The sequence below is a fragment of the Rattus norvegicus genome, chromosome 3 (assembly GCF_021556685.1).
Source record: "Rattus norvegicus strain SHRSP/BbbUtx chromosome 3, alternate assembly SHRSP_T2T, whole genome shotgun sequence".
In the NCBI taxonomy this organism is placed as follows: Eukaryota; Metazoa; Chordata; class Mammalia; order Rodentia; family Muridae; genus Rattus; species Rattus norvegicus.
Genome location: NC_141536.1, coordinates 6,530,941 through 6,549,998, shown reverse-complemented (window position 1 = coordinate 6,549,998; position 19,058 = coordinate 6,530,941). Strand labels below are relative to the sequence as shown.

The window sequence follows — 19,058 nt, the reverse complement described above, 5'->3', positions numbered from 1 at the left end:
GTAACCCATAGAGATACTGCGCAGAATCAAACCATTGCTTCCCCACCAAGAACTACTGCTGCTAATTAGTTGGCTGACTTAATACTTAGTTCATAGCAGGTTACACGGTGGTAGATTTAGGTGTTGAAGAATAAATTGATTGCATTGAGGGTGTGTTGGAAAAGAATATTAGAATATTCCTGGTGTCAAACAAAGAGACAAATCAGCAAAGTGGAAGTAACTTGGGAAGGTAATTTTATTTTTGCAAAGGGTATCTGGTGAGCAAGTCCACTGGCATGGAAGATTCATTTAGCTTTTGACCTAGTGCATGTTGTTTTTCATTTCATTGGTAGGAGCTTATCCTCACAATATGATGTGATTAACTAATTCTTTTTTTTTTTTTTTCTTTTTTCTTTTTTCTTTTTTTTCCCGGAGCTGGGGATCGAACCCAGGGCCTTGCGCTTGCTAGGCAAGCGCTCTACCACTGAGCCAAATCCCCAACCCCGTGATTAACTAATTCTTAATCAGCACAAAAGGAAATGGTGCGATAGAACCAAATTTCAGTAATGTCCTGCCAAGGACCAGCCTTGGCTTAGAAAGGGTTCCTCAGGAAACTGAGTATTAGGGAGCGGTATAAGATGACTCCAATCCATTCCTGGGTACAAGCTTGTGTTCTGCTTGAGCTGGCTCTCTAGATAGCTCAGCTCTTGCAGACCAAAGCCCAGTCTTATTTACATATCAATTCAATCATTACCCTAGGTTCCCTTTTGATTATCCCATGAATCAGCATTTTTAGGACCTTAGCTCCTTGATTCTTAGAGACAGGAAGTTTTTTTCTTTTTTCTTTTCTTTTTCTTAAAAAAACCATAGCAAATGAACTGAGAGATCTGCCTGTGTTTGGTAGCACAAACAATAAGTGTAGCTGCTGGGTGACCATTCTTACCACACCTGGACCTAAACTCATTCTGTCCCAGGCTAATCTTGAACTCGAGAATCTGCCTGCCTTTGTAAGCACAAACAATAAACTTAGCTGGGTGGGATCTTGCTCTGAGATCACCATTCCTTAAATCTTCTTAATATCTTTCTGACAGTTGGCTTGACAGTGCAGCGTCTCTGTTCTTCTAGGTCTGTAAAGTCCCTCATACAATCATACTGCATTCATATATTTTGCATAGTTGAGAAATTATATATTCTTGAACTCATGTTTTCAGAGTTTTTTTCCTGTAGGCTTAAGGGCTGTCCTGAAGGTCATGGTATTTACCATTTTGCTGAGGAATACATCTTGCTGTTTCTGATTATCATGGAGTCATTAACCTTAACAGGGAGAGTATTCCCTGAAGGAGGTGCATGAAAACATAGACATTTTTTCTTTTCTTTCTTTTTTTTTGTCTCCTGTGGACTGTTGACAAGGCAGATCACACAATAGCATAGTGTGCTGTGGACAGCAGGATTGGTCCTTTTAAGTATTAGTTCTGTGGCAGCCAGCCTTGGAAGGGTGTCAAAGCTTTGGTGTTTTTTTTTTTTTTTTATTTTTTTGTTTTTGTTTCTTTTTCCTTTTTTTCGGAGCTGGGGACTGAACCCAGGGCCTTGCGCTTGCTAGACAAGCGCTCTAGCACTGAGCTAAATCCCCAACCCCAGCTTTGGTGTTTTTAAGGTAAAGCAGTAAGGGTAGTGTTCTTGGAGACCTAGTTACAGCTGGGCAGGAGCATTCACCACTCAGAAGTCCCCATTTTTGTGTCAGGTTTTCTGGTAGCTGCCGAGTAGATGTCTTCTCTTTGGGGCATACCAAAGGCATCTGCTCCAGTTTAGAGCTGAAACAATTCCATTAGTTCTTTCCTGTTTATAAGATTTTCGTTTACAAAGTTAAGCCAGGGATGAGAGTAGAAATTGTCACTCTAGTGTTTGGGAGGCTAAGGAAGTAGAATTGCAAGTATGAGGCCAGCCTTGGGCTACAGAATTAAGACCTGACTCAGAAACAGAACACAAAATGAAGATGTGTGTGTGTGGGTAAGTGGTATACAAATACTAGTATTTTCATACACTTCTCTTTGAATAAATTTAGTACACATTATCCAAAGTACATCTAATCCTTATTTGTCTTTGAATTTTAGAAATCTTGCAAAGGGTAGCATGTTTTTGAGTTTCTATATTTCTCTTCCTTAGACTTTAGTAAAATTTAAAATCAACAGTTTGGCAGAAATAGATGGGCAAATAAATACCTGGGATGCTGACTTGGGCAGGGAGCCTTACCTGAAGATGTACCCTGACTTCCCTCTGTGCAGGAAGCTGTCATGTTATGTCAGGTATGCATGATGTGCAGATGCAATGAAGTTAGGCGGCAACAGACAGTTAGATACCAGGAATGCTTGGTCATCTTCCTGGCAAGATGCAATTGGCCCTTTAATCAATTTGAACTTAATAATGTATGAAAATTTTTAGTTTAATAATAAACACTGACTTTTTAAAAACATCTTAAATCTGTTGTGAAAGTTACATTAACTGTATTATGATGATGAAAAGTCATTTTATGTTAAAATGGCAAAGGATAAGTAAATAGCCTTGTAGATGAAAAGCGATACTTTTGTGTCATTCATGAGGGAAGTTCATTCAATTGAATGCTAGTATATGTTGTCTTTATTTAAAAACAGTCAGGGAGGTGGAGAAATGGCGAGAGCACTGACTGGTATTCAGAGGACCAGGGGTCCATTCCCGCATGCATATGGCAGCTCCAGCTCCAGGAGTTCTGACCTCTTCACACAGGCACACTTGCAGGCAGAAGACCGATGTACATTAAACAGACAGCAAAGCCAAACAATCCCTGCAGCTCGAGTAGTAGTAGGAGGGAACTGGCTTCTTCAAGGTATCCTTTGTTGTTGTTGTTTTTAACTATTACTATATATAAGTACACTGCAGCTGTCTTCAGGCACACCAGATCCCATTACAGACAGTTGTGAGCCACCATGTGGGCGCTGGGAATTGAACTCAGGACCTCTGGAAGAACAGTCAGTGTTCTTAACCTCTGAGCCATCTCTCTAGCCCCTGTCCTTTGAGTTTGAAGACATCTGTGCACATCACATGTGCAAAACACACACACACACACACACACACACACACACACACACAAATAAATGTTCAAAAGAATGAAAAGGGCAGAGCAGCGTTTTAGGTTTAGGAATGTCTCTGGAAGGTCTGTTTTTAGTGGTTGGTTGGTTGGTTGTTTCAGAAAGGCTGGGTCAGGGAGATGACACAGTGAGTAAGAGTGCTTGCTGCATAAGCCAGACAACCTGAGCTGCATCCCTTGAAACTGCTGCAGAGGAAGAGAACTGAATCCTGAAAGCTGTTACTTCTGACCTCATTCTGCGTACCGATACTCAGATACACATGCATTTACCATCATAGTGGAAAATGTTTACTATAAGGTTTATGCATGCATGTTTTGCTTACGTGTAGGTCTGTGTACCATGTGTGCTTGTGTTTGCAGAGATGAGAAGAGAATGTCAGATCTTCAGGGACTAGAGTTACAGACAATTGTAAGCTACCATGAGAGTACTGGGAATTGAATTCAGGTCCTCTGGAATCAAACTTGACTTTTCTAGAAGAGCAGCCAGTGAGTGCTCTTAGCTACCGAGCCACCTCTCTAGCTTCTAGATGAGCATTTTTGAAAAGAATAGAGTACCTGATTTCTATAAGACTCCTCAGTTGGAATTTGCCATGTGCTTCTGTGTAATTGGTTCCAGGTTACACATCATGAGGTAACTACACAAGTGTAATTGTATATAGGATGTGTTCATCAAGTATAAGATACTGACTTTGTCAAGGTCAGTTGTGAATTTTCCCTTATAGTTGAGATAATTTTTTTTTGTTTTTATTTTTTGTTCTCATTGCAATTAAGAATGCTTTGATATGATGAAAATATTCTTGAGTTTTGCTTTTGTTTTTGGGTCAGGGAGTCGCCCTACAAACCATGTGAACACCAGTCTCAGTCAGAGAGAGGGATGATTTATTGAACACACACCCTGATACTGATTGATCAGGGATGTAGCTCAGAATTATCTGAGGTTGAGACCCCAAACATCTTTCTGTGTCAGCTGATAAAGGGAAAAAACAAACAAACAAACAAACAAACAGTAAGTTCATATTTGGGTGCAGGAAGTGCTTACCTGATGGTTGTCTCTGGCTTAAGCCATTTTAGATATAACAGTTCATATTGACCTTAGTTTGATGGGCCTGTGGAAAGCTTGGTGGAATTTAAGATTAACAAACCTCCTACAGAACCTATAGAACATAACAAGATAAGTGGTCAGCATGACCTTGCTCTGAGTCAGGTCACTTCTGTGTCAGTGACTGGCAGGCATGTTACAGCAAAAATATGGAATAGCTGGGGGCACGGAACAAAATGACTGCAGCTATTGGGTGGGGTGCAGGCCTCAACAGTTCTTTCTCCCTCTATCTGTCTGTCCGTCCATCCATCTGTCTGTCTCTCTCTTTCTATGTTTCTCTCTGTCTCTGTCTCTGTGTGTGTGTGTGACTCTGTGTGTGTGTATGTGTGTGTGTGTGTGTGTGTGTGTGTGTGTGTGTGTGTGTGTGAGAGAGAGAGAGAGAGAGAGAGAGAGAGAGAGAATATGTGTGTGTGTCAGGAACAGGGTCTTGCTATGAGCTCAGGTTGTACTCAGATGCAAAATAATTTTTACCTTTTTTGAATGTTGAAATTACAGGTGTAGACCACTCACTATACCTGATGTATATATAACATAGCTATATGTCTCTAAAAAACAAACTCTTAATTCAGTAGGTTTAGTATTCATGAATGCATTAAATCGGAGCCAATATGGTGGTGTTGGTAAAATGGTGACTTTGGAAGTGTTGTAAGTGGTGACTTTTAACTCCCATCTTCTTTTCGTTATAACTGTTTGGCATTCTAATATAAAGAAGTTTTTCCTCATTTGCTAATTACACATTAATTATTTCGTATTGTTAGAGGGTTATTATAGTCCCTCTCTTTTGAGCTTCTGCATTGCTGTGCTCTTGTGCTGTGTTTCCACTCTTCAGCAGTCTTTCTCAGAGGATGCTGCCTGTGCTTGCTCATCCCATGGCAGCCAGGAAGCAGGACAGGAAAAGGCTGGAGACCATCACATTCTTCATGAGTGCATCAAGTTATCTATTTCCTCCAACTAAGTCACACCTGAATTTAACAATTAATTTACATTGAAGCCCTTCTGATTTTATCATGTCTCACTAACCCACAAATTCGAGACCAAACTTTTACAATGAGGCCTTTAGAACAGGAAACAGGGTGCCTTCCTGTCCAGACTGTAACTTTCTTGACCTCTTAGTGCTGATGGTATATCTGGGTGTTCCTAGAGTGCTATCAGCTCAGTATTGTGGGGAGCAGATATGTAAGTTGAGGGAGAGTCTTGCAGGATACCTCTGCTGACTCTTGGGAAATCCCTGCCAACTCTTTCTCCTCCTTCCTGCTGACTACTGTGGACAGACTAGCGGTATAGACCATTGCTGTCTCATGAAGCCAGATGGGTAAGGGAGGCAGCTGGGCATGGGTGTGTTTGCCAAGGTATTGTCTCTGCTTCTTTTCCTGAAGCAGGAGTGGGGTATATTAGTTATTTTGTTTGCTGTTAGGACAAAATTTTGACCAGAACAACTTAAGGAAGTAAGGCATTGTTTTGACCCCAGTTTGAGGAGTCAGCCTACCACAGTAAGGAAGCAGTGGTGATGGGATGGGTGTAACTGGTCATGCTGAAGTCAGTGAAAAAGCAGAGAGATTAGTTTAGCTGGTTTGCTTCTTTTCTTTGTAGTTAGCCCAGGATTTCACCTCATGTAATTCTGCCTTCCCACCTGGTCTAGTTTCATTTCTGTTGCTGTAATAAAATTTCATGGCAAAAAGAGCTCCTTAGGAGAGGGAGAGTTCAGTACTCATATCACTTCCACATTCACAAGTAGAAAGAAATGAATGGGAGCATGCTTGCCATTCATTTCTCCATATCTGTTACCTAAGATGGTTCTTCACAGGCCATCCTGTTCACTGCTAGGAGGTGGGGCCTGGGAAAGTGAAGACTAAAAATGAGGTGAACTAAATGTAGCCCACTTTATTCAGAGGATCAGACAATTTATACCCTGAGGTGTTAATGTGGCAAACCATATTTTTCCACAGAGGCATGTGTATGTTTTTGTTGAGTACCAGCTGTGGTTTGGGTTCTGCTTTCTCCCTGGAATAATGAATTGCAGTCTAGAATGGGTGGGGTCTGCAGGATCCCAGTCTGGCTGGGATTAAGGCCTGGGGTTGGAGGTGGGGGGTGGAGGGGATGTTCTCCAAGGATTTCAATGTTACTAGCTCTTTTAGACAAAGGCCTTTTTCAACAATATTCAGTGAAACACCTTGTGTGCATACACTTTATTCATGGTGGACATTGGGGTGCGGGTAGGAGTTTTCAGGTGAATACAAAGCATTGGCTGGAGTGAAGTACTGTGAATGCCTTATTTGCAGGGATACAGATACTTGCTGGGTAGGTTCTTATAGGGAAAGAGAAAGTTGAACATGAAGGTTTGCCAAGGACTATGTAACCTTCCTCAGGTAGAGGATGTGGGGTCGGGCTCCCCAGATAAGGTCAGAAAAGGGGAATCCCTGCTGGAAAAGGGAGACCTCCATATTGTGCTGAGCTCAAAGGAGCTGTCCGGACATAGTAGACGTTGATCTTAAGTAGCAGGGCTTCCCACCAGAGGCGTATAAGCAAGTAGTAATAGCCAGTTGTGATGAACAAAGTAGACTCACTCCATCTGCTACAGCTGGGAGAGGCGTCAAAGCACAACATCAAAACACTTCTGTGTTGTTTGAAGAAACTGAGCTCACAAGATGCTTGTCTTTTTTTTCCCCTTGAAGTTTTCTCACAAGCACTCAGAGTTCCCTTCTTATGTCTCCATTTGTGGACTGTGTTCTGACACTAACCCAATGTGGACAATCTCACATTTAGGCTCTCTTCTTTGGTGATTCTAGGTTGTGTCGAGTTGACAATTAGAGCTAACTGTCATACCACCTCAATTAACCTAATCTAGAAAATACCTTAAATATGCCCAACCTGTCTAGTTAATAATGCATATTAACTATCATAAGGGGTGATGAGTTTTTCTGAGAAGGTGCTGCAGATTGATTTGGCCTCACATGTTTCCTTTTGTCATTCTGCTGTCACTGCTGCCCAGTCTGCGACGATGGAAAACCACATTTAGTTGATCTGTACTCAGAACTCCCAGTTGAGCCTGATGGGCGTGGTATAGGGCCTATCTACATCCACTGAGAGCTTGCATGTGTGTGAACTAGACAGCGCTCTTAGTGGTCCTGACTGACCTTCAGTCCAAGGATTGGCGAAGATGGCTCTAAGCATCCATTGGTTTCCTTCTATGAGTTCCCTCAGTGTCTGTGCAGACACCTAAAAACACTTAGGTTTAGACTACACTGAAAATCACCTGTCAGCCCTTCTTAGAAGAGGTGTGTGGCCAGCCTTGGGTTGGAAGGGGAAAGTAATGTCCTCCTGCCCTTTTCTTTAAGTGGGGATGGCCTGTGTTTCTCTGGTGGGAATAATGAGGATAACTGGTTGGCAAGAGGAGTATTTGGGAAGTACTTAGCATAACAAGTGCTTGCTTCTAGCAGAGAGAACATTAAGACTAGGTTTTTTTTTTAGATTCTGTGTAATACAGATTTTGGGTGCAGAGAAGAGCATGATCCTTCTCTTGGGAGATCAGGTAAAGTGGAATTAGCACTGAGCTGAAGGTTCATTGTAATTGTTCTAAGAAAGAGTTTAGATAGTTTTTGACGAAAATATTCCTGCAGAGGTTATCATACCTTTAGGTTCTACAAGTTGAAAGTCTTTTTTAGCTTCAGGAAGAGTGTGGAATTTTGGTGTTCAAGGCCTTGGAACTATACTATATCCTTCCACATGGACCAATACAGTAACTTAAGTGCCTAATTGAATTTTATTTACCCATTTCTGTAACTTTAAATGATGATGATGATGATGGTGGTGATGGTGGTGGTGGTGATGATGATGATGATGATAGAGTTTCACTGTGTAACTCTGGCTGGCCTGAACTTGCTATATAGATTAGGGTGGCCTTGAACTCATAGAGTTCTCTGCCCTCTGAATGCTGGGATTAAACGTGTGTACCACTACACCAGACCTATTTTTTTTTTTAAAAGATTTATTTATTTATTTCATGTAGTGAGCATACTATCACTGTCTTCTGACACACCAGAAGAGGGGATTGGATCCTATTACAGATGATTGTGAGCCACCATGTGGTTGCTGGGAATTGAACTCAAGACCTCTGGAAGAGGTACTCTTATCCACTGAACCATCTCTCTAGCCCCAGACCTGTTGTTGTTGCTTTTTTTTTTTTTTTAATTATGTATATGTGTGTATTCTTGGTATCCAGAAGAGGACATTGGGTCCTCTGGAGTTGGACTTAGAGCAATTATATACCACCTCTTGGGGTACTGAGAACTGAATTTCAGCCCTCTGGGAGAGCAGCATTGCTCTTAACCATTTGAGTATCTCTTCAACCTCACTTTCTCTGTGACTTTTTTATAGATGTCAAACACTTGAAATAATTAAACAGCATTAACAAAATGAATTTTAAGGTAAATGAAATGAGCTAACAGATGCATAGCAAAGTAAATTGCTGTAATAGAACCGAAGCATTTCAGATTTCTAACGATGTAAGAAGGATATAAACACATTTTTAAGAATGCTGTTCAGATGTGGGGATAGTATGTGCCTTTAATCTCATCTCCGTGAGTTTGAGATCAGCCTGTCTCTGTAGTGAGGTCCAAGAAAGCCAGGGCTGTTATACAAAGAAACCCTGTCTTGAACAAACAAAATTACAAACAAACAAACATGAGTGCTGTTCAGAGCTGACAGATTAGGCATTTTCTCCAGGGGACTGTTTTCTGACTGTCAGTCCTCTTCCTGGAAGGGATTGTGCTAATGGTGGGCTAGTAAACCCTGTGTGGGAAGATGAAAACTTTTGTCCTTGATTAGACTTGTGCCCCTGATGTTGATAGCCATTGTCTTTTGTTTTCTTCCCCTCCAGCAGGCAGTTCTGGCCAAGCAAGAGACCAAGCAGGATTGCTGCATGAAAACTGAACTGCTAAGGGAAGGTAAGGACCAAGTCCCCTGACAGGAGAGGGGCTTTGCTGCATGCACCCTTCCCATGATCTCGCCAGCCTTTTTACTTTCTTGGAATTTATCCAGGGTTACAGTATAATTTTTAAGCTCTCCCATTCCTGAACAGACCCATATACATTGCATGTACACACACACAAACCCCTCCCCCCCTTTTCTCTCACTCACTCTTCAGTTTTAGATTTGCATGACAGGTTTGTCTCATGCCTGGTCAGTGAGCTTGTCTACACAGTATGACTTTCAGTCACTTTTAATAGTGACTATTTATTCTGTATTGTCAGTCTTATTTATGTTGCTTTTCTGTGAGTGGATTTTCTGGTTTTATTTTTGTTGCTGAGGTAAAACACACCAACAACAGTATCTTAAGGGAGGAAAGGGTTTGAATTTTAAGTTATTGACTATTATTTTTCAGAAGTCAGGGCAGGAACTCAAGCAGCTGGTCATATCATGTCTGTGACCAAGAGCAGAGAGAAAGAAACACACCTATCCTGCCTGCTTGTCTGCTCCTCGTTGGCTTTCTGTACTCTAGTATAGTCCAGTCTGTGGGTGGTGCTATGGTGGTCTAGGTTTTCCTGTATCAATTGACAGTTAAGACAGTCCTACTGGGGCTGGGGATTTAGCTCAGTGGTAGAGCGCTTGCCTAGGAAGCGCAAGGCCCTGGGTTCGGTCCCCAGCTCCGAAAAAAGAACCAAAAAAAAAAAAAAAAAAAAAAAAAAGACAGTCCTACAAAGATATGTCACAGACCAACCTGGTCTATATAATTCCTTTTTAAGATTCTTTACCATGTGATTCTAGGTTGTGCCAAGCTGACGATTAAAACTCATCAGTGCAGTAATTAATCTTCTCAGCCCTTGTTGTCTGACTGGCACATTTGAAGGACATTATATGTAATAATCCTAAATTGTTTTTTTCCTGAGCAGTTTAAATGTGACGCCCCATTGCCTTTTGTCTTGCTAATGGTTTAATCTGAAATATTTATCTGCATTTGTCCTTTTAAAAATATGCAATACATAATTTTTCCTCAAAAAAAAACATATATATATATATTCCTCTTTCTCTGTCCATCCATCCATCCATCCATCCATCCATCCATCCATCCATCCATCCATCCATCCATCCATCTATCTATCTATCTATCTATCTATCTATCTATCTATCTATCTATCTATCTATCTATCGAGGTAGGGTCTCAATATATAGTACCAGATAGCCTGGAACTCTTGTGTTACTCATTCATATATTTTTTTCTCCCCTTCAAGTATGTAACACTGCTTTACTATTCCCTAAGTATCAGCTCACTTTTTAAAATTTTTTTCTCCTTTGCCTAGACTGTTGGTGTTCTCTCTGATGTGATGTTAGTTTTATCACATGATAATTTTCTTCACACAGTAGGTTCTCAGCCTCTGTAGGTCTGTTGGGTAGGCAGATATAGAAAACTCCTTGTCACATGTATGTTTTCTGTTAAGCACTTTATCTGTCACCTCTGAATGCCTTACCAACTGACTTTGTTAAGTTCTGCCTTTTTCATATCTAATCTCATCTAGCTTTTCTTTTTTAATTTTATGTACGGGTACTCTAGCCACATGTAACCCTGCATGCCAGAAGAAGGCATCAGATGCCATTACAGATGGTTGTGAGCTTTTCTGTGAGTGGATTTTCCTGGTTTTATTTTTGTTGCTGAGGTAAAACACACCAACAACAGTATCTTAAGGGAGGAAAGGGTTTGAATTTTAAGTTATTGACTATAATTTTTCAAAGTCAGGGCAGGAACTCAAGCAGCTGGTCATATCATGTCTATGACCAAGAGCAGAGAGAAAGAAACACACCTATCCTGCCTGCTTATCTGCTTGTGGTTGTTGGGAATTGAACTCAGGACCTCTGGAAGAGCAACCACTGCTCTTTAACCTCTAAGTCCTCCAGCCCTCTACAAGCATTTTTTAAATAGGCTGACTTCTCAAACTTAACCATAGTTAATATTTTTTAAAAAAATAAATTAGAATTTTAAATGTTTGCATATGAGACATGATTTTTGTAGACAGGCATAGGTTTTTTCTCTCACTCCCTTCCTTCCTTCCTTCCTTCCTTCCTTCCTTCCTTCCTTCCTTCCTTCCTTCCTTCCTTCCTTCCATTCTTTCCTTGTGCTAAGAATTGAACCCAGGGCCTTGCACATGTTGCACATGCATGTGTTTTCCCATTGAGCTACATGCCAGAACTGTAGACAGCTCTATGTGTGCCAGCCAAAGAAATTGTAATTTATACTGATAGTTATGTGGATTGATGGGTCCCAGAAGCTGTGACACTCCTTTCAATGTTCACAGATACACTTATGGCTGCTGATGAAGGTTCCACAGAGAAGCAAGCAGGAGAGACTCCTATGGCTGCAGATGGAGAAACCAATGGGTCTTGTGAAAAGAGTGGCGATATCAGCCATCCAAATGCACCCAAACATACTCAGGAGAACACAAGAGCTAGCCCACAGGAAGGCACCAACAGAGTATCTCGGGTGGCGGAAAATGGGGTTTCAGAAAGAGACACAGAAGTGGGGAAGCAAAACCATGTTACAGCTGACGACTTCATGCAGACGTCTGTCATTGGAAGCAATGGATATTTCTTAAATAAACCAGCCCTGCAGGGACAGCCCTTGAGGACTCCCAACACTCTAAATTCCTCGCTTCCTGGTCATGCCGCAAAAACGCTTCCTGGAGGAGCCAGTAAGTGCAGGACTCCAAGTGCACTTCCTCAGACACCAACCACAGCACCCACTGTGCCTGGGGAAGGGAGTGCAGACACAGAGGACAGAAAGCCTACAGCCTCGGGCACTGATGTCAGGGTTCACAGGGCACGCAAGACCATGCCGAAGTCCATCCTGGGCCTGGTAATTTTGTCTTCTTTTCTTTCTCCTCCTTTGCATTAATGAAAACTAATAGACTTTATTCAACAATGGGAAAAGCTAGTTAATGGCCATCGTCATCAGTAGGTAGACAACAGGCACAACCAAGGCAGACCACAGCAGCTTTTTAAAAGGCTTTTCTTCATTCTAAGATGAGTCATCTGTCAAGAAACAACAACCCCCCATCCCCACCCCTACCCCCCACAGGGTTTTTCTCCGTAGCCCTAGCTGTCCTGAAACTAGCTCTGTAGACCAGGCTGACCTCCAACTCACAGATCCACCTGCCTCTGCCTCTGAGTACTAGGTCAAAGGCATGAACCACCACTGCCTTCGGAAAACTACTTTTTCTTCTGCCCTTTCTGAAAGGCTTGCCTTGTTCAGGGTTACTGAGAGCAAGATGTGTCCTGTGCTGTGGCCCCGAGTGAGCGCACTGCCTCCCTCTCTGTAGCACTCGGCCTATGTGTTTTAGAATGGAGTACTGCTATTTTGTTTCCCGATATGGGTTTAGCCTGGGTGGATTCTACATTCACGGTCACGCTCCAGTGTGATTCCTAGTGCCCTACATGTGCAGACCATTTGCTGTTTTCTTTGTAGCCTTTGGGGCTTTATGCTTGGAACTTTTTCTCAGGATTCTGTCAGTCTGTGGGTTTGTAAGGTCAGCTCCAGAAACATGTAATGTATAATGTGTGGTTGCTTATTTCCTTCCCAGAGAATCCCTTGTGTGAGCACCATGTCTTTTGTGTCCTTGTATAATGGTTCCTTGCCTATTTTCTACCTCCTGCATGATGTATTAGATGTATTAAATGTAGATGTATTACAATATTACCTGTTTTTTTTTTCTTTTTTTCTTTTTTTTTTTTCAGAGCTGGGGACTGAACCCAGGGCCTTGCGCTTCCTAGGCAAGGGCTGTACCACTGAGCTAAATCCCCAACCCCCTTTACCTGTATTTTAATACTCTAGATTTCTGGTTAGTCATTTTAATTTTAATTTTTTTTTAATAGGGTCTTAGCTCAAATAGGACTCAGACTCAAATTCCTGTTATGCCTGCCCCTACCTTCCAAATTCTGAAGTTGTGGCTATATGCCACCATGCTCAACTCATATTTCATCTTACCACACACAGTTATGAGGCTAAAGAGGTGGGTCAATGAGTAAAGTGTTTGCTGAGTGAAAATGAACCCGAATTTCTCCCACGTTGCTCACATAAAAGCTGGGCACAGTGTCACATGCTTGTGCTTCTAGTGTCACTGTGGAGGAAAGGAGGCAGACTCGGTTGTGCTGGCCAGCCAGGCTAACTGAATCAGTAAGCTGCAGGTTCAGTTGAGAGAGTCTTTCAAAATATCAGGTGGGGAAGTAATTTGGGAACAAAATCTAGCATTATTAATCTTTGACGTATAGATTGACACCCCTTCCTTCTTTCATACACAGATGCAGAGACATGATGATGACGGATGTGTTGGTAGAGACATTACAATTCTTCCACAGTCTTTAAGGGTTCTGAGTTCTCAGAGAAGTTCTGTTTGATGCAACAGCTTTTGATTGATGGGTTTTTTTTTTGTTTTGTTTTGTTTTGTTTTTTTGTTTGTTTTTTTTTTTTTTTTTTTTTTTTGTTTTTTGCAAGAGTGCTTGTGGCAGGAGTATCTTTGTGGTACTGGTGCAGATTGCCCAAGTGCTATGTGTGTGTCAGTAGTCACTGACTTGGGTATAGGGTAGGGCTGCTTGCCACTAGACCACTTTGCAGTATGGAGTCCCACAGCCATCAGGTGTTCTGCCCTCTTGCCAAGCATTCATGCGCTTCAACCTTAAGGAGCACCAGTTGGTCACCTTGGTCTTCAGCTTGGCAGCCTGTTAAATGGAGGAGTCTGTATTGCCTGGCCATACGAGGTCACCAGCCTGTTAACTACGTCTGCGCCATTTGTAACACACATGTAACATCTCCCGCAAAGATAGATTCTACTGACTGAGAAACAACAATCTAGAGTCTAAGATAAACAGGTGGCTGGCTCTACAGATATCACAGTAGTCACCAGGCCACTAACATAGCTGTTGCCAGCCTTCTGGGGAGAAAACAGGCTGTGCATTTCTTCCTGTGAAGAGACAGTTATGTGTGTTTAATATCCTGGTTTCCTACGTGTCTCTGAGCACAAAGACCATGCGCCCTCCCTTGGTAGCTGCTCATCCAGAGGACCCTGGGCTGGTTCCTAGCATTTGTATTACGTGGGTCACACCACCTGTAACTTTAGCTCCATGAACTCAGATGCTTCTGGCTGCCTCAGGGACCTGCATTGATTCCACATACTCATATTCAGACTAACTCACCTACATATAATTAACTATACATTTTTAAGAAAACAAAGTGAGGTAATTGGTAATTCCAGGACTCAGGAGATAGAGATGGGTGGATGTGAATTCTAGGACAGCTAGGGACACATAGAGGAATTTTTGCCTCAGAAAAACAGCCAAACAAAACACAAATAAAGCAGAGAGAGGATAACAAAGGGTGAATATACTTAGAATACATTATATGTATATGTGAAATATCATAATGCATCCTGTTATGTATAATTAAAATATAATAATAGTAAAAGAAAGACTCTGAGACTATTAAAAATTATATATTAGAATATGATAGTAGAAAAAGACCCAAGAAAGTTAACAGGAAGCTTAAGACATAATATTAATGCATATATGTGCATTTTCCAGTATTCTCATTTGAAAAGTTTCAAAATTACATTTTATTTGTTTATTCATTTATTATACATGAGTAAGTTTGCACCTATACAGTACATGTGTGCCATAGTCACATGGGCAACTTGCAGAACTTGGCTCTGTCCTTCCACAGTGTTGGTCTTGGAGATTGAATGTAGGTCATCCGTTGTAGTGGACATCAAGCTTTACTGTTGGAGCTGCCTGGCCTCTGGTGTCCTTGCCAGCTTGTGTGCTGCTGCTGCTGCTGCTGCTGCTGCTGCTGCTGCTGCTGCTGCTGCTGCTGCTGCTGCTGCTGCTGCTGCTGGTGGTCTGTGTCAGTGCCTCGCCAGGATTGGACTTGCATGTCTTGAACTTGCTCTTCTCTGTGCTCATTTGCCGACTCTATTGTTCATGGATAAATACCTTTTATTATAAAGTATTTTATAATCTTTTAAGATTTCTCTTGCTTCCCTTTCCTACCCTTTATATACTCAGTGCTGGTTTTCAACCCAGTAGGCAAGCCCCTCTACCACTGAGGTAAATAAATTCTCAGCTCCAGGATCTCTGGGTAAGGACTCTCTCTCAGTGAGGCTCCCTGTCAGTTATGAGACATTTGTCCCATTCACATCTGTTCATGTCCCCGGTCCTACTCTTTTCATTCCCTCCTAGGTGTCCAGGGCTTGTCTTGTACTTGCTAGGCAGACCTGGCTTGCTTCAAACAGTGATCTTTCTGCTTCTGTCTTCTGAGTTAGTGTGTCCAGTTGTGGGCAGTTACAGCTGTCATGAGTACTTAGGTTTGCCTGGAGATAATTTTTCCTATTCTGTGTTACGAGTATGATTGCCATGGTGTGCAGCAGCTCTTTTCTCTGTGTCCTGCCTGCTAGTCTTACAGTTGCTTCCCACCTTACCCTAGTTTTTCATTTAGATGAACTGAAGTTTGATGTGTTATTTCAATTAATTCAGCTGACCAATTTTATGTTCAAGGCTGTGTTCTTGGTATCCTTTGTGAGAGCTCTTCCCTTGACCTAGATCTTTAAAGTTTCTCCAGCTTCATTCCTGTTTGGATTATACATGCTTTTATGAGTTGTTTGTAGTAGTTCTCTGCTTTTCTTTCTGGGTCTGCTTCTGCAGATCCTACATGTTCTAACTAATTCAATTTAGATGTGTAGTGGGAGATGGTTGTACCATGCCATATGGGAGAGATTGGTTCTTGTTGTATAAGTACCGCGCGCTAACCGATTGTGCCACTGGAGCTCCTGGTTCTTGTTAATGATGGAATTCAGTGTTGAGTTCTGATTGCAATGAATTGTCAGTCTGAGAACTCACATTGCTGCCCAGTTCTGTCTGGGTAGAATCCTGACCAGTTAATGCTAGTAGGTGGATGAGAAGGGGATGTGTCTATATGTGTGTTTGGGGGTGGAAATTGGGGGTAACGAGTGTGTGGGTGCGTGTGGGTGGGTGTATGTGTGTGTGTGTGTGTGTGGGTGTATTCTCTCTTGTATATGGTATGAGGTAAGAGGTCTCCTTTCACCTCTATCTCTTTTTTATTTTTACTTTTTATTTGATTATATTCATCCATCCATTCAATCCATCCAATTCATCTGAGACACTGGTTCACTGGCCTGGAACCTAGTGTGTAACCACTTGGGCCTCAAACTCATTGAGATCCTCTGCCTCCTCTGCGTTGGGATTAAAGGAGTGTGCTACAATATCTCCTAGGATATTCAGATACCTTTCTTTTCTTTTCTTTTTTTTTTTTTTTTAAGATTTATTTATTTTATATATGCGAGTACACTGTTGCCCTCTTCAGACTCACCAGAAGAGGGCATTGGATGCCATTACAGATGGTTGTGAGCCACCATGTGGTTGCGGGGGATTGAACTCAGGACCTCTGGAAGAACAGTCAGTGCTCTTAACCACTGAGCCATCTCTCCAGCCCCAGATACCTTTCTTTAAACTTAAAAAACCTTTTATTTTGCATATGCATGTTTTACTTGCATATCTATCTGTGCACCATGTGCATTGCAGTACCCACAGAGGCCAGAGGAGGGTGTTTAATTCCCCTTGGACTGGAGTTACAAATGGTTGTAAGCTACGATGTGGCTGCTGGAAATTGAGGCAGGATCCTCTGTAAGAGTAGCCAGAGCTCTTAACTACTGAGCTATCTCTCCAGCCCTTTTTCTTCTTTAAGGATGGGGTCTCACTAGGCCCTGGCCTAGATCCATCTACCGCTGCCTCCCAGGGTGCTAGGATTAAAGTCCTGTACCACCACACCTGTCATACTTCATTCTTTTATATGTGGATATCTTAGATTTCAGAAACTGTGTGTGCTGAAGAAAGCCTTGTCTTTGAATGCCTTACATTATCAGGCAGTTACCTGTGTAACTTGTAACAATAAAATTTAGTTCAAGGTGAATTGTATGCTGCTTAAACTCATTCCAAAACATCTGTGAGTTTATGGGCATAGAGGGGAGGGTTAGTGATGTAAAGGCAGTCTAGAGTAAGGGCAGGAGTGTTAAGCATTGAGGGTTTGTTATTGCAGGGTTGTTAGGGTATCACAGGTTACTGCCTTGTAGGAAGCTAGACTAAAATCCAGTTAAGGAGATCGAGCAATGGCCCTGCCCTTAGGAGAGGTCTAGCCTTCCTCTCTGTCTCTCTGCCTGCAGGTGTTGCAGCAATATGGTAGCAAGACTTCCTCCTCTACTTTTACAGCTTAGCTTCTTTTTCCTTTTCAAAGTAGAGTTTCTCCAGGCCCTAACTGTCCTGGAGCTTGCCATGTAGACCAACCTGTCCTTGAAGTCAGAAAGACCCACTTGCCTCTGCCTCCCTAGTGCAGGGATTAAGGTGTGTGCCACCACTGCCTGGTGAATTTTAGTAGGCTTCTTATCTAAGTGCCTCCAAGTCACTATTCTTCCGCAGTGAAGACTATATGTTATTTTAGATTACCTACTCCTTAGGACAACTTACAAAAATAGGAATTTTCTTTGTGAGTCTCCACCCTCCTGCCTCTCTCAGTTGGTATCTGGGATGGAATTGACACCCTTGTGACAAGAGAGGAATTATTAAATGACTTGTTTCCTAGAGATGCATTTAAACTGTGAAGTCAGCTGTCTCATACCTGATCCAGCAGAGGATGGTAGGACTGAGTGTTCTACTCCTATAGTTCTAGAGTTTGGGTCTTCGCAAAGAGCTGTACTTCTCAGATTTGTGGACTTTCTGCCTTCCTCCACAATGGCCTATCTTTTAGTAAATAGGAATGAATGAAAAAAAGGATTGGGTTTTGGATGTATATTATTCCAGTCACCATGTCCTTTTGAAGTCGTTATAATGACTTGTTTTTTGTTTTGAAGCACGCAGCCAGTAAAGACCATAGAGAAGTTCAAGACCATAAGGAACCAAAAGAGGATATCAACAGAAACATTTCTGAATGTGGACGACAGCAGCTTTTACCAACTTTCCCAGCCCTCCACCAGTCGCTACCTCAGAATCAATGCTACATGGCCACCACAAAGTCCCAGACAGGTAATCGGGTCAACCCGTCCCCCACTCCCACTCCCCATGTGCGTCTTGAGCTTGCTGCTCTCCAGGCAGTTGATGCCGGGCATGTTTGAAGAGAAGGTGATAGTATCACCCGGCTAAGAAGCCCTCTGCCCTCAAGAGTTTATGACACCTATTTTATTTTGCTTTCCTGACTTGCTTTCAACCTCAAGATGTACATTGTGTTTCTTACTGAAATCTTGCAACATATGAGTGGAAGACAGTGAGGTGCTGGTGGAGTCACTAAGGTGCTAGGCCAAGGTGCAGAGAGCTGCCCTTGGGCTCTAGAGTTCATTGCTAGCAATTTAACTGTGAACTTTGCTCATTTTGGGCTTACTACAGGGTTTGTCAATGGAAGAAGTGGACTAGTGCTTGATTATTATTGGGGCGGGAGGTCAGACTTCTCTTATGTATTTATTTTTATTTTATTTTGGTTTTATTATTGGTATTATTTTATTTTATTTTTTCCAGACAGAGTTTTTGTTTGTAGCCCTAGTCATGTTACTAGCTCTGTAGACCGGGTTGACTTCCAACTCAGAGATCTACCTTCCTTTGTCTCTCAAGTGCTGGGATTAAAGATATATGCCACCATGCTCAGCTTCTTTATTCATATCCCCCCCCCCGGGGGGGGGGCTGGGGACCGAACCCAGGACCTTGCGCTTCCTAGGTAAGCGCTCTACCACTGAGCCAAATCCCCAACCCCCTTTATTCATTTTTTAAAAAATTATGGTTCTGTGTAGATATGTGCACCTGAGTAAGGGTACCCAAGGAGGCCAA

General features: G+C 42.1%; 1 protein-coding gene across 30 annotated transcripts in view; it reads left to right on the top strand.

Moving 5' to 3' along the window:
* The window catches only part of Ehmt1 (euchromatic histone lysine methyltransferase 1), a 148,589-nt gene that overhangs the window by 46,813 nt on the left and 82,718 nt on the right, over positions 1–19,058 (top strand). For 12 of the 30 annotated variants that reach the window (XM_087652908.1, XM_087652913.1, XM_087652931.1 and 9 more), the window contains 3 exon segments: positions 9,076–9,142; positions 11,486–12,042; positions 18,095–18,266. In XM_087652908.1, coding sequence (XP_087509034.1) covers positions 9,076–9,142; positions 11,486–12,042; positions 18,095–18,266 — 796 coding nt within the window. 30 annotated transcript variants of the gene reach the window in all.